Below are 16,070 nucleotides of genomic sequence, written 5' to 3' on the forward strand. Positions count from 1 at the left end.
ACATCAATCACTTCCTGATCAAAATTTGTGATTTAACTGATAGATGATTGAACGTGACCGAAGCGCTTATGATTCGTGATGATATGCCCCGCTTGTCCATAATTGGCTGCAGGTGATCACGCAACATCGCTTGGCCTATCTGTGCTGCAGGGGATTTGATGCGCACAGTAGTCGAATTGTAACTGTTGTGATGGTACGTCGTGTGATACCTATCTTAATATTTTAATCCCTTACTAACTATGTCGAGCAAAATACGAAAGTGGTCGGACGAATATGTACAATATGGATTCACATGTATAACGGAACGTGATGGGAGTCAGTGTCCTAATTGCATGATTTGCAATGCCAAGTTGAGTAATTCTAGTCTAGCTCCGGCAAAACTAAGGGAATAAAGAAGGGTTCGGTGAACACGCATATGAAACTGGTGGGGTTCAGTACCTCCAACAAGGTTAAGAACCACTGGCCTAGAATGTTAATAGGCGATTAATCAAATTTTTAATGAAATCTTGAATGCGAATCGCTTGTTCACTCTTTCCAAAAATACTAGAACTAGGGGACGTGATAAAGCTACTAAGTAGTAGATTTAAAACAGACTGGAGAAAATATTTCTTCACACAACGTGTAATTAAACTCTGCAATTCACAGCTGGAAAATGTGGTGAAATCAATTAGCTTAGCGGGGTCTAAAGAAGGCTTGGATAATTTCCTTAAAGAAAAGTCCATAGGCCATTATTGAGATGGCTTGGGGAAATCCATTGCTTATTCCTAGGATAAGCATCTAGCTACTGCTACTATTACTATTTATCATTTCTATAGCACTGAAAGGCGTACGCAGCACTGTACATTTAACATACAATAGACAGTTCCTGCTCAGAAGAGCTAACAATCTAATTTGACAGATAGGCCATCTCGGGGTTGGGGAGATTATGGTAGAGGAAATGATACAGTGGGTATAGGTACTTGGGACCTTGGTTGGTCACTGTTGAAACAGGATCGAAGGCTTGATGGACCTTTGATCTATCCAAGTATGGCAATTCTTATGTGAGCCAAGTATATGACAATCTAGCCATTGTGACATCCCTGATGAGGTTAGCTCATAGGCATTGGTGGAATGAGGCATTATGACATCACAAATTCAGCTCTGGATGGTTGCTACTTTTTGGGTTTCTGCCAGGTGCTTGGGACCTGGGTTGGCCACTGTTGGAAACAGGATACTGGGCTTGATGGACCTTCAGTCTCTCCTAGTATGGCAATTCTTATGTTCTTATGTGAGCCAAGTATAGGACTATCAAGCCATTGTGACATCACTGATGAGTTTAGCTCTTAGGCATTGGTGGAATGAGGCTTTATGACATCACAATCTGAGCTCTGGAATGTTGCTACTCTTTGGGTTTCTGCCAGGTACTTGGGACCTGGGTTGGCCACAGGATACTGGGCTTGATGGACCTTCAGTTCTTAATGTTTATGTAAGAAGGCATAGGAGAGATATTGTGACAAAAAGGAATGACTTCCCTGGCTTACGTTTTTACCCATTCATCTTTAGCCCTGAGAGGAGACTTAATAGCACTTGCTAAAGTCATTGTACTTCTAGATATTCTCACCTTCAGACACATGTTGTCCGAGAGACTAGGGAAAAGATGATGTTCCACATGGCAGTTAACAATTGCGTGGCCAAACGTCCAATCCAGCAAGGGGTGACGGGGCAGATTCAGGACAGCGTGGCTCATCTGCTGGATCCGTTTAGGTTTTTTTTCAAGGGAGAACATTGGGAGGCCAATGTGCTGCAAGACAGAAGACATGCATTTAAGGGGTAATACCCAAAGAAAACCTCACACATGACCTAGGTCTGCATTTTAGGTGTTTAAAGTTAGTGATATTTTTTATCTAAACTTAGGTGCCTAGGTTTGGGGCTGAAAAGTTTTATACCAAGTGCCAATGCCTAAGTTTGAGCACGTAAGGGCCCCTTCTACAAAGCCGCAGTAGTTATTCCCATGTGGCAAATGTGACGCAGCCATTTCCTAAAGACTGCGTCAGCTTTGCCGCACCGACACTTTCTACCACGGCGTTGTAAAAGTTAGGCATCCAAATATTCCAAGGATGATTCTCTTAATATAATTCTCATATCTGCTCTGCCTTGAGTTGCTTTTTTCAATGTAACACACTTAGGGCTCCTTTTACGAAGGTGCGCTAGTGTTTTTATCGCACGCACCGGATTAGTGCACGCTAGCCGAAAATCTACCGCCTGATCAAAAGGAGGCGGTAGCGGCTAGCGTGCACGGCAATTTAGCGCGCGTTAAGGACCTAGCGCAGCTTTGTAAAAGGAGCCCATGAATTCACAGTGAACCCTGTTGTAGACAGAACATAGAAATGAGAATTTACATGTCCAGGTCAGGATGTGTACAATTCAGATTTTGTTATCAGGAAAAGGTGGTTTTGATTATCCAGCTTCATTTATGTTGATGGAGGTCAGATTCTGACTACAAGACAGATGAAATATTGAGATATTAAACACAATTCTGTTCTATCCTTTCAGACCCCAAATTCAAAGAATTATTTTTAAAAAAATTTTTAAAACAATATATTGAGGGGGGGGCGCTGTTGAGCCCACGTGTGATGGCTGCTTGAATGTGGAGCTCCTGCACCCGATCGAGTATCGAACGTTGCTAGGCAGCACTCGCGGTTACAAACGCGCTAAATTTTACAACACAGGCAAGTTTAAACATTTTACTTTCGAAATCGCTATTCTTTAAGGGCAGAAATGGCTGATAAAAAGATCAGCAAGAGACATAAACCGGACCCCCCGTCGCCATCGAAGGTGCCGCTGCCGGGACCCGAAACCGGAAGTGCCTCCGAAATACTCGCCGAACTTCGCGAACTAAAATCCCTGGTCTCTGACACTAAATTAGCTACTGAAGAGATCAATGAAAAACTAACAACCCTCACTAATGATTTTTCTCAGCTGCAAACTCGAGTAGTAACCCTGGAAAACAAGATGGATGCCACCACTCAGCACATGGCTGAACTGAGAGCCCAGACTAGGAGAATTGCTGCCTTGGAGTCAGAGCTGGAGGACAACAATAACAGATCTCGTCGCTGCAACATTCGTCTTTTGGGGCTCAAGGAAGGGTCACATGAGCGAGATCTGGTCAGACACCTGGAAGAGCTGATACCTAAACTTCTGGACCTTACCTTTCCTAGGGAATTTGAAATAGAAAGGGCACACAGAGTGCCTTCATCCAAGAATCCGAATGACCGTTATCCTCGCCCTGTGGTTCTTAAACTTCTCCGATATCAACATGTGCTGGATGTAATGCAGCGGGCAAAAATAAGAGCCCCTATTATACACGAGGGAGCCACCATTCTCTTCCTGCCTGATCTGAGCAAAACCACTGCAGCAAAGAGAAAGAAACTGCTCTCATACCGGCCACAATTGAAGCAGCTTAATGCTAAATTTGGTATGTTATATCTGGCCAGGATGAGAGTTACTCTTCATAATCAAACTAAAGATTACATTAATCCGGAAGATCTAGCTGCCTTTATTGAACTGCAGTCTCCTACACCAATTCATCAGGTTTGAATGTATTTGCCATGCTGCCAGAATGTCTCATCTCTGCCTGTATATGGTATGATGTCTGCTGTCTGCAATTGTTCTCTAATGTTCTGTTAAATATGTTTTATTATTATTATTGCTGCAGGAATTAACTTATCATTTGATGCTAAATTATTTAGCTGCATTGTAATACATGTTTCCTGCACATACAGTACACTGCTCCGTGATATGGGTGCTCCACAGTAGCAGCTGCTGTTACACTCTCACAGTGCACATAGGTATGGTTATGTTTGACTTTAGGTCAATTCTTAGGTATATTGGTCCTATTCAGATGCAGCTCACAAGGTATGCTAACATGTCCTTTTTCTTTTTCTGGTTATGCGGTGTGTCATATGAAATGAAATGTTTAGATCTCTATTTGAAGCAGGTTAATGTCAATCTTTCAATTACTCGCAGAGAAAATTTCCATGTCTCTTAATATCATTTCTCTGAATACTAAAGGGCTGAATAATTTGATTAAACTGAAGAAAATACTAGCATACCTAGACCAAATGAAACCTGATGTCATCATGTTACAAGAGACACATTTAGATGGTGTGGCTTCTGACAAAGTCCGTTTTGGGTGGGCTTTACCTGCATACTATTCTCCTGCTATTGATAAAAAAGGTGGAGTCCTGACTCTGGTCCGTAACACACCAGACATTACTGTTACGTCCTCTTCTCATGACTTGCATGGTAGATGGGTTAAGGTAACCATTGAATGTGGTGGGCATAAGATACTCTTACTCAATTTGTATGGCCCAAACACTGACACTCCTGATTTCTTTAATACCATTACCTCAACGGTTCTAATGGATTCGGATTCACATTTGATCCTGGGCGGTGATTTCAATATGGTCTTGAACCCTGAAATTGACAGACGCTCTCAGTATAGATACAAAAAAACCAAAGCATGGTTCGCTCTCCAACATATGATTTCAGAGCTTCACCTGACTGACATCTGGAGACATAATCATGGATCTGACCGCGCTTACACATTTTACTCTAACCCACACATGTCTTATTCCCGTATAGACTTTTTTCTACTCAATAGGTCGCTATGCGACTCCGTTACTTCTGCAGAAATTTTACCCATATCAGTGTCAGATCATGCAGCCATATCATTGCAGATCACCTGTAAAGTACAACAGTCTCCACATAGACAATGGCGATTTAACTCTTCCCTTCTACAAGACCCTCAATTTAAAATATCCATTCGCAAAGCAATAGAGGAATTTTTCTCTTTCAACTCACCGGAGCATACATCTTGGATTACGTGTTGGGATGCCTTCAAAGCCTACATTAGGGGAATCATTATATCCTACGCAGCAACTACACGGAAGAGACAGATGGCTACCTCCTTGAAGATGGAGAATGATATCAAGAAGCTGGAGCTAGTTCATCAACGGGATCCAACAGATGTCAGTACTCTTCATAAACTAGCGAAGGCTCGTTTTTTATATAACTCCATGTTAAGTAAATCAGCTGCAAATTCCGTGTTTCTTCAATCTGCCTCATACTTTGCAGACAACAACAAATGTGGTCACTTACTAGCCACATATCTCAAAAAAAAAATTGACAAGAAAAACATCACGGCCATAGAACTAGATAATGGTAAAATATTAACTACCAACCAGGACATATCTCAAGCCTTTAAAAGCTTTTATGAAACATTGTACACCTCAGAATTGGATAAGAATGAACCTATTCCACAGTCTTTGGAAGAACTACCCCATCCTACAGTTTCTCACGAAGACAACCTTAAATTAGATGAACCCCTGTCTATCTCAGAGCTCTCTCAAGTGATCGACTCCATGGCGGTTCGTAAGGCTCCAGGGCCGGATGGCCTAACTGTAGAATTCTACAAAGAATTCCAGGATGTTCTTAATCCTTATTATCTTCAATTCCTTCAATCTATCATTGAATCAGGTCAAGTTTGTGGCTCGTTTACAGAAGCTCATATCATTGTTCTACCTAAACCTGATAAAAATCCACGTTCAGTGTCCAATTACAGACCTCTGTCTCTCATAAACGTGGACGCGAAGATTTATGCCAAACTCTTATCCACTAGGCTACAGGGAGTCATAACCAAACTCATCAAGACAGATCAGAGTGGCTTCATCACTGGAAGGTTTGCAACCGATAATTCCAGAACATTTGCACATATCATATCTCAATCCCAAGATCATACAAAAGATCTTATAGCGGTGGGTCTGGATGCCGAAAAGGCCTTTGACCGTGTGGAATGGTCATTTCTTTTTAGTTCCTTGGAATGGTATGGCTTCTCTGAAGAATTCATCAAGAAGATCAAGATACTATACTCCTCTCCCTCAACCAGAACATTTATAAATGGAACCTTATCTTCTGTATTTCATCCGACTCGAGGTACCAGACAGGGGTGTCCACTATCCCCTTTGCTGTTCGACCTGGCTCTGGAGCCTTTATTGATAGCTATACGTGAAAATAAATTCATAGAGGGTTTCACAAACAAATCATCGGAGATCAAGATATCAGCATATGCTGATGATATACTCCTATACATCACTCCAGCCTCATTTCCTCATCTAATCTCCACGATCCGTCATTACTCAGCCCTATCTGGTTACAAACTGAATATGTCTAAGACAGTGGTTATGCCTATTAACTGTCCAGAGGCTAAGCCAGTTGTAGAATCATATGGTGTACAATGGTCTGCTACTAAAATGAAGTATTTGGGAGTGTTTTTTGGACCCACTTTGGAGGAAACCATTCAACTCAATATTGATTACCTATTACAGATAGTGCGTCTGGCAACAACTGCCTGGTTCCCATTAAAACTATCTTGGTGGGGTAGATTGGAATCGATTCGCATGATGATTGTACCAAAAATTAATTATGTCCTAAATATGTTGCCGTGCCTTTTGCCCCGTTCATTTTACAACAATGTGGATTCTCTCCTCACGCAATTCATCTGGAACAAAAAACAACCTCGTATAGCTCTTAACAAGCTCAAATTGGCTAAGAAAGATGGTGGAGTAAATTTCCCAGACTTTTTCAAATATCACAGCGCTTTTATCATACGGCACTGGTTTCATGGTCATATTGACAATAGTCTTTCAGAGATACCAAGTTGGATTGAATTAGAAACTCGCTTGTATGGAGCGTCACGACTGAAATTCCTTCCTGGTCACTCTGTATCCCGTAAAGATAAAAACGATCAAATTTTACGGTCATATAAGATAGCTCTCCAGGTCCTCGAATCTAACATGTCTCTGAAATGGGATCAATCCACTGAACTTCCCATCTGGAATAATCAGAGATTTCTGATTCAGTCAAAACCCTTCCTTTGGCCTCTTTGGCAAAGAGCTGGTATTGAGACAATAAAGGATTTGACAAATGCAGACGGTTGGCTGTCCTTCCAGGACCTCTCCAGAATATGGAATATTCCTAGGAATCAACATTATGCCTGGCTCCAACTCCTACACTGCTTGCGGGCGGCTGTTCCTGACCTGCAGGTCCTTGGGGACACACCAAGCCTACGTTCATTCCTTGACAAGCCCTCATTGCTCACCCATAAGGCCTCCTTCTGGTACAAGGTTATTCAATTGTCAGAGGACAAACCACCTCTCTCTTCAGAAGTAAAATGGCTATATATACTGAATTTACCTTCTGATGCCATTGACTGGAACAATGTTTGGTTGACCTTACATAAATCCATAAAATCCGCTTCAGTGTTACAGTCCATCTTCTTCTTGTTACATCGAGCTGTGTGGACTCCTGCTTTATCTCACAAAATCGATATCTCTTCTTCCTCTAAATGTTGGTCATGCGACAGTGAAGATGGGTCTTTGGAACATTTGTTGTTTCGCTGTAAACACCTTGTCATTTATTGGATTAAAGTGTGGGACACTATATGCAATATCCTAGACATAGTTGAACCACTCAATATCAAAATTCTTATATTTATGTCTCATGGTCTGCAAGCACAGCTAGATAAATACGAGGGACACCTTTTGACAATTATGTTGTCTTTAGCAATCCAAAATGTACTCTTTTGTTGGAAAAATCTAGATAAAATTGAGTATCATACTTGGTGGAACTCCTTGTGTCTTCATGGTAAATATGAACAAGTGCTAGCTGAAAAAATGAATGCCCTTAGCAAGTATAAAACTATTTGGTCTCCTATTCATCAATACTGTTTGAAAATGTAATCTTGTATTAGTTCATTGATATCAGTTAGTGATGTTCCTGCTTAAAGATGTTATGTCATTTACATCACTGCTCGGAAATTGGCATACCCATAATGTTTTTGCATACTTTTGTTTGTTGCTTACTTGTATTTGACTTGAATGTATATTGTACTACAAATATGACCATGTACTCTGTAATTGCGTTTATGTTTTGTTTCCTTTGCATTACGCCTTATGAAACTTAATAAAACTTTTTGAACACTAAAACAATATATTGAGAATTACTTTATATTGATTTAAATAAATGTGTTTTTTTTATTTTTATTTAAATATTTTTGTTTATTTGGTGTTTTGTGTCGCCTTTCATTCTGGGATAGGGAGGGAAATTGGAATGATTTTAATATATATGTATGGAGTGGGGAGGGGGGATATAGGGGAAAAGTGGTTTAGATATATTAAAATATATTTTGGAGGAATGAAAAAATGTTTATGCAAATGTTTTATTGTGAATTTTATTGTAAAGAATATCTTTTTGTATCATATTGTTGTATATTCCTTCAATAAAATGGTCTAACATAAAAAAAATTTTTAAAAAATAATTCTTTGAATTTGGGGTCTGAAAGGATAGAACAGAATTGTGCTTAATATCTCAATATTTCATCTGTCTTGTAGTCAGAATCTGACCGCCATCAACATAAATGAAGATATGTTATCATAGAAAAATTACAGAACAGTGATCCAGGCGATCGTGATGCGCGATTTTGATTATTGCAATGCATTGCTTCTAGGTTGTCTAGTATTTATCCAATCCACCTGAATCACAAGATTCAATAATCAACCCCTCCCCCCCAATTTTTTTATATATATAAATGCGCTCAGACCCACAACCACTATGCGGAGCCAATGCGAGAGATAGGCTGTCTTTGCTTTTTGGGCAGTCCTGCAGTATCATGATGTATTATGTTTTCTTGGTGATGCCTGTTGTTCTTTTCCTCTGACTGCCATTGTTTGCCTATTTTTATCCTGTGTTCTGCTTGTTTCTCTTGTTGACTCTCTAATAAACATGATTTAACAACAACAACAAAAAAATCATGACGCCCTCATGGTTCCTACCCGCCCAAAATTATAACTTGAAAAACTCCATCTATATGCTCACTTATCTTTATATGATGGTGACTCTCAATCTTTATATGATGGTGAACCTCAAACTGTGTGCCGGGGCACACTAGTGTGCCTCCTGAGATTCCAAGTGTGCCAAGGCACACTGAGGAGGAAGAACATAAGAAGTTGCCTCCACTGGGTCAGACCAGAGGTCCATCATGCCCAACGTTCCGCTCCTGCGGCGGCCCATCAGGTCTATGACCTGTGAAGTGGTTCCTCACCATTTCTATAACCTACTCTGCTTCTATCTGTACCCCTCAATCCCCTTATCCTTTAGGAACCTATCTAAACCTTCCTTGAACCCCTGTACTGTGCTCTGGCACAGTACAGGGGCACCAATATTTCTAGATCGTTTTTTGATACCATATTCTCCGGCCAGGACACTTAGATCAACGGAACAGCATTTGCTGACTATCCCTTCTCTAAAAATAATAGGTACCAGAAGATCTACAATTTTTTTCAGTCATAACACCCCAGCTTTGGGACAACTTACCAATCTATCTATGTGGCGAAACCTCATTAGAAAAATTTAAAAGCTCATTAAAATGCTACCTGTACAAAGACGCATTTGAGTCATAGATAGGATAATTCATCTATCATTAATCCCAGGCTCAAATACCTAATTTTAACCAGACCTTATGTATAGGTCACAGCCTCCCCTATCCTCTTTTTAGGCTTAGCCATATTTATAAAACATTCTTCATCACCTTCCTGAAGTTGTTTTTTCCTTAAATGTACTTTTACTTTCCTCAAAGATTGTAGTTCACCCCTCTTCCCTTTTGTATCGCTAATTACTTGTGTACATCATTGTATGTTTATTACCTTACATTACATTACATTAGTGATTTCTATTCCGCCATTACCTTGCGGTTCAAGGCGGATTACATCCAAACTAAAACAAGAATTACATTTCAACTTGAAGTAATAGATTAAACGATGAGATAAAATTTTAAGGGAGAATTATGGGTTTTAGATAATGTTTGTTAACTAGAAAAATTAGAGAGTACTAAGGGTTTATAGAGTGTTGGATGTTGGGTTAGGATTTTTGTGCTGGATAGGTTTAACGTGTTTTTTGAAGAGTATGGTTTTAATTTCTTTCTTGAAGGTTTTGTAATCTGTTTATGTGTACAAATTATTTTATTTTTGTCTCCTAATTTTAAATTGTCATACACACTGAAGTATTTGATATTGCGTGTACAACAAACTTTTAATAAACTTGAAACTTGACTTCCCTATGCGGTACAGCGCTGCCCGATTCGCCGAAAGTCTGCATGTTTCCCCCTTCTTTCTAGCGTCCTCTGGCTTCCCCCCTGGCTTCCCAGTCTCTCCTTTAAAGCTAATTACAGCAGCCTGCAGAGGATCGCCGGTAGGTAAAATGATTTTATTTTCAATATAGTGATTGAAATGTGTCAGTTTTGAGAATTTATATCTACTGTGTATATTGTGTGTATATGAAAAATAAATGGAAAATATTGCATTACGATTAGTAAAGGGGATGGGATCTGGAACAGAGCTTGGGTGGGCCTAGGGAGATCTGTGGTTGGGGTTCTCAGTTGATATTTGTTAGACTTAGGGGGTACTTAGCTTGTACAGTAGTTGAGAAACACTGTTGTAGGCAATCAGCTGGCGCTAGTGCCTCTCCTTCTCTCCGGCCCTCTTCCCTGCTGGCATCCCCTACTGGCATCTCAAGGCCCATCTGGAGGGCCTCTGCACATGTGCGTACGCCAATGTGATGATGTCATGCATATGCGCGATGTCATCACGGCGACGTTCGCGAACTTCTGAGTTCCTTAGGCTGTGGCCACTACCTTTACTGTACCCCGGCTCGAGAAAGTTTGAGAGACATCCTTCGCTACTTCATTGTGAAATTCCACCCCCCCTCAACAGTGGTGTAATAAGGGGCAGGGGGGGGCAGTCCACCCTGTGCGCTGTCCTGGTAGGGTGAGGCGCCTGTCTTCCTCTCTGAACCCCCGTTCCTTCCTACCCCTTTCGTGTGTGTGTGGCCCCCTTCCCTGTGCTTGTACCCTTTTAATTTTCCTGGCATGAGCAGTATCGCGAACGTGCTGCCTGCGTCGGTGTTGGCTCTCTCTCATGTCACTTCCAGATCCCGTGCTTAGGAATTGATGTCAGAGTGAGAGCCGACACAGGTTCGTAATGCTGCTCGGGCTGGGAAAATTTAAGGGGTATGAGGGAAGGGAAGAGGTGCACGCGCTGTAGGGGGGTCGGGAAGAAGCAGGAGGGTGGGGGAAGGGCGCCACTGCCCCAGGCACCTCTCACACACGCTACACCCCTGCCCCTCGACTCTAGTTTTGCAAAGCTTTCTCAGAAGAGGATGGCACATTATACAGCCAAAAGGCAATGGTTTGGCAGTTTCTACCATACTAAGGCTGTTCAATGTTATATCCCCTCCTGAGGAAGCTTTGCGGGGGAGGGGGGGGAGAAGGCCTGGAGGTTATAAGAGTCAAGATCTCTGGCGCTGTTCCTTTAGCAGTCAGGCAGTGGTCCTACCCTATTACAGTATATCTGGGGTGAAGAGATTGGGTTGGTTTTGGGGGGAGGTTATGGGAAGATTTGATCTTGGCTCTCTTGTGGTCCTTTTTGCACTAGGGGTAAACGTTGGTTATTAGTATTTCTTTGCTGCCCTTGGGGGGGGGGGGGTCAGAGCAATTTTCTTACTTTTGACTCCTGCCTAGAGAATGACACGGTGACAAAATTCATCACCATTCCCGTCCCCGCGGATAACCGCGGGAAATAATCCCATGTCATTTTCTAGTGTCTATTTCAACCTCGGTCCTTCTACACCAGCATTCTTCAAAGCAAAGCTTGCGGGTCAGTGGTTGTGGCCATTCATACTCTCATTCTTATGTGAGCCAAGGATAATGAAGCCATTGTGACATCGCTGATGTGATTGGCTGTTAGACACTGGTGGAATGAGGCATTATGACATCACAATATCTGCTCTGGATACCAGAGACTGTCATTCTGTAGTGTCTGTTTCAACCTCGGTCCTTCTACACCAGCATTCTTCATAGCAAAGCTTGCGGGTCAGTGGTTGTGGCCATTCATACTCTCATTCTTATGTGAGCCAAGGATAATGAAGCCATTGTGACATCACTGATGTGATTGGCTCTTAGACACTGGTGGAATGAGGCATTATGACATCACAATATCTGCTCTGGATACCAGAGACTGTCATTCTGTAGTGTCTGTTTCAACCTCAGTCCTTCTACACCAGCATTCTTCAAAGCAAAGCTTTCGGGTCAGTGGTTGTGGCCCTTCAAACTCTGATTCTTCCTCTCTCCTTAAAGAATGACATGAAGATGGTTTACCGCGGTTATCTGCAGGGTCAGGGATGGTGATGAATTTTGTCACCATGTCATTCTCTACTCCTTACGGCTTGCTCTCAGCCATATTGTCTTTTTCATTTGTTGCCTTATGGGGATGTTCTAGTTTTGACCCAGCCGTGTATTAACAAAGGACTTGTTCACCGGTGTATTACAACACTACAGTGACCCCTGATGCAGGTGTTTTGATTCACCGAAACACAGTACTGTGTCTGGTCCACAGTTGATGTTTGTCCCTTTTTCGGAAAAACAAGTCTGTTTTTACATTCTTCATTTTTTTTTTGTGGAGTGTTCATTGTCTGTTCCCACTGCTTTTTGTTGATTTTGAACCCGTGGTTTTTTGTCCTGTTGGACTTTTGTTGTTCATTCTAGTTTTGGAACCACACTGACTGTACAAGATGAATGCTTGAGAGGGGGGGGGGGTTCATGTGTAACTATAATAATGATGACCACACTTGTATTCTTGTTATTTCTCTTGTTGTTATGTTTTGTGTAATCATCAATATAAATATATAAATAAATAATATATTATGTATATCATAAATGCTCTGACGTTCACAGAATTCCTAGGAGCGTCAGAGAACTTACCTTGCCAGCCTATGCTAAAAACCTCTAGTGTAGCTTGATAAAGGGGGGGAGGGTTATAAAACCTGAAACCTATGAGCTTAATCCAATAAAAAGGTACCTTGATATTGCCTATAGAGGCTTAAAAACCAAAGTAAATATATGGGACGATAACGTAGAAATATTAGAGCATCTATGGGCCTAATTCAATGTAGGCTCTGATTGATATACCTGGAAGATGTTGACATGGATAAATGGGATGGCAAGGATAGCTCGGATGAGGAACATGAAGAAGAGAGCTGATCCTGCTGTCTGGAATCCCGAGACCTCTAGAAGGAGCCAGCAATGACTACAGAGACCCAGGCAAATAAAGCAGAGGCTTCGAACCGCCCTTATAAAGTCCACATTCTTCAGGAACCCTACGAGCAGAAGAGAGGACAATGTAATGGCAATGAAAATCAGCACATCAGAACAGATTGAGGGACGGTCGGCCACCAAGACGAGCAATCGGAGAGCAAGGTAGGATAGAAAATATGAAGGGCAGATCACAAAAGCAGAGAAGGGGTGTTATTAGAGAGACTCTTTCTTGCTGACAAGTACGAATCCCGGAGTTTGTCAGCGCTAAACTACAAGTGACAAAAAAGCATGCAGAGCATGGGTCATGGAATTTTTTTCCCAACCCCTCTGCTATGTTGTCTCTGGGTGTGTCTTTGACTTGAAGGGGAGATAGATTGGATGACTTGAATGGAGTGGTGTTCAAACAATAATAAAATGAAAAAATAAAATAAAATGCATGAAGCTATATCCAGTGGCATAGTAAAGGAGGGGATCCACCCCGTGTGCCATCTTGGTAGGAGCGTGGCACCCGTCCTCCTCTCCCCCCCCCCCCCCCCACTACTGTGCCCAGGGCGGTGGCCTTCCCCACCCTCTCCTGCCTTGTTCACGCTGCTTCCCTTCCCCTGTACCTCTGTAACGTTCCTGGCGCGAGCAGCAACCCCCAACCTGCTATCACATCTGCATTGGCTGTTCTTTTGACGTCACTTCCTGGACCCTTGCTTAGGAAGTGACATCAGAGGGAGAGCCCTCGTAGGCACGACAGCAGGAGGGGTGGAGGGGACAGAGAAGAGGATGGGGGAGGGGGCGCCCCGGGCACCTCACCCTCGCTACGCCGCTGAGTTTACCGATCTGTAGATGTCACGGTCAACAGATGTCAAAGGACACCACTGTCCCAAGGTAACAGGTTTCCCACCAGTAGCCAACAAGTCACAAGGTGGTAGCAAACATATCAACCCTTAAGATGCTGATCAGTCTAGTCCAGGGGTAGGCAATTCCGGTCCTCGAGAGCCGCAGGCTGGTCAGGTTTTCAGGATATCCACAATAAATATGCACGAGACAGATTTGCATCTCAAGGAGGCAGTGGCATGCAAATCCATCTCATACATGTTCATTGTGGATATCCTGAAAACCTGAACTGCCTTTGGCTCTTGAGGAGCAGAATTGCCTACCCCTGGCTAGTCACTAGATTTCACTGTACAATTGACTACAAAATATCAAAATACACGCCTTATTTAGCCCAGCAGGGAGAGGAGTTTGGAAGTGAGGCTTGAGAGAAAAAATGTGGAGCGTGCCTCATTGGGGGGTTTTCCAGTCCGTTTATGCTTAGTGCGTGTGTGTCCAGGAAAGAGGTAAGAAGAAAGAGGTAGCTTGAAAGGAGCAATTCTCTAACTCAGTGGTTCCCAACACTGTCCTAGAGAACCACCAGGCCAATCGGGTTTTCAGGATCGCCCGAATATGAATATGCATGGAACAGATTTGCATATCTGTTATTTCCATTATATGCAAATCTCTCTCATGCATATTCATTAGGGCTAGCCTGAAAACCCAATTGGCCTGGTGGTCCTCCAGGACAGGGTTGGGAACCACTGCCCTAACTGATGTGTTTCAGGGTATCAAAGTTTCAATTTGCAGCAGCTGGAATTATTTCACCCATATAAATGCACTGGACCATTATACTGGGGGGGGGGGGGGGGGGTGAAGATTTATTTTTCTGAAACTCCTGGTCTGAACTAGCCTGTTTTCAGACTTACACACACTTTCCATTAGAATTTTGAAGAGTTATTGTGCCCACAGGCATAGAGAAAGATGCTCTCAACCCTTTATGTATCATTTCTTTCCAATATTCTGTTGGGTCAGAAAGAATTAAAAAAAACATCCTTACCAGAAACAAAACAAAATAAGCAAAATTACCTAATGCCATCAGAGGGGTTAAAATGGGCAGTGCCAATGGTGCAAGAAAGAGATAGATATATCGACTGAGGGCAGGAATCTTCCAGACACTGGAATCACCTAGACCGATGACATTTGTATACGCATGATGCAATTTCACGTGACTGCGCACGCCTTCGTGTGCAGGGAAAGACCCACAGATCTGGAACAGGAAAACGGCAACGTTAACACTATAACAAGCAGCACAGCCCTGAGTCATACATATTGTATTTCTGAAAAAGGCTTTGTAAGCTGAGGTGATCATTTTTCAGGAAGTGTGCTAGAGATCTGCTGATTTTACTAGACTCTCAGAACCATTCGATAGATTGTTGGGAACAGAAAATGCTGAAAATAGACTCCAGCAAAACAATACCACAGTCAGGGCCGGATTTTCCTATAGGCTAACTAGGCTTTAGCCTAGGGCCTCAAGATCAAGAGGGGCCTACATTCAAATTGTTAGCAAAATTAAAATGACACTATTCTAAAAACAGTGAACACTAAAACACTGAACTGAAAATAAGGAGAAATTCTACGCTTCGGGATCAGAACCGGCTCCGGCTGCAACGGGGCGCCGACTCGGCTTCTCCCTTTCTTTTTCTCGCCCTGGGAAGAGGATCGGGGAGGGAAAGACATCAGTCCGGAAACAGCTGGGCAGAGCCCAGCCCCGCGGAGAGAGAGGCAAAACGTGGATCCATCAGGACAGGGAGGCCCAGATTGGCATCGGGGGGGGGGTAGGGTGGGGTGGGGGGTTTCAGTGGAAGGGGGATGGAAGGCAGGCAGGCTGGCATCGGAAAGGGGTGGGGGGGTTTAATGGAAGGCAAGCAGGCAGGATGACATGGGTGGGGGGGTGTTCAATGGAAGGGGGATGGGAGGCAGGCGGGCATCAGAGGGGGGGTGAGTTGAGGAAGGACGCACTGGGGGCACTATGGACATAGGAAGGGGAAATGTTGTGTGTTATGTTTGATTAGTTATTGTTACA

At 42.7% G+C, this 16,070-nt stretch overlaps 1 protein-coding gene across 1 annotated transcript in view; it reads right to left on the bottom strand.

The window, feature by feature from the left end:
* FADS6 (fatty acid desaturase 6) overlaps positions 1-16,070 on the bottom strand; it is a 36,785-nt gene that overhangs the window by 4,977 nt on the left and 15,738 nt on the right. The window contains exons 3-5 of the mRNA XM_033960985.1: positions 15,074-15,254; positions 13,058-13,245; positions 1,601-1,780 (exon numbers count right to left, since the gene is read on the bottom strand). Coding sequence (XP_033816876.1) covers positions 1,601-1,780; positions 13,058-13,245; positions 15,074-15,254 — 549 coding nt within the window. The remainder of the gene's footprint in view (positions 1-1,600; positions 1,781-13,057; positions 13,246-15,073; positions 15,255-16,070) is intronic.

The sequence above is a fragment of the Geotrypetes seraphini genome, chromosome 10 (genome assembly GCF_902459505.1).
Source record: "Geotrypetes seraphini chromosome 10, aGeoSer1.1, whole genome shotgun sequence".
NCBI classification, from domain to species: domain Eukaryota; kingdom Metazoa; phylum Chordata; class Amphibia; order Gymnophiona; family Dermophiidae; genus Geotrypetes; species Geotrypetes seraphini.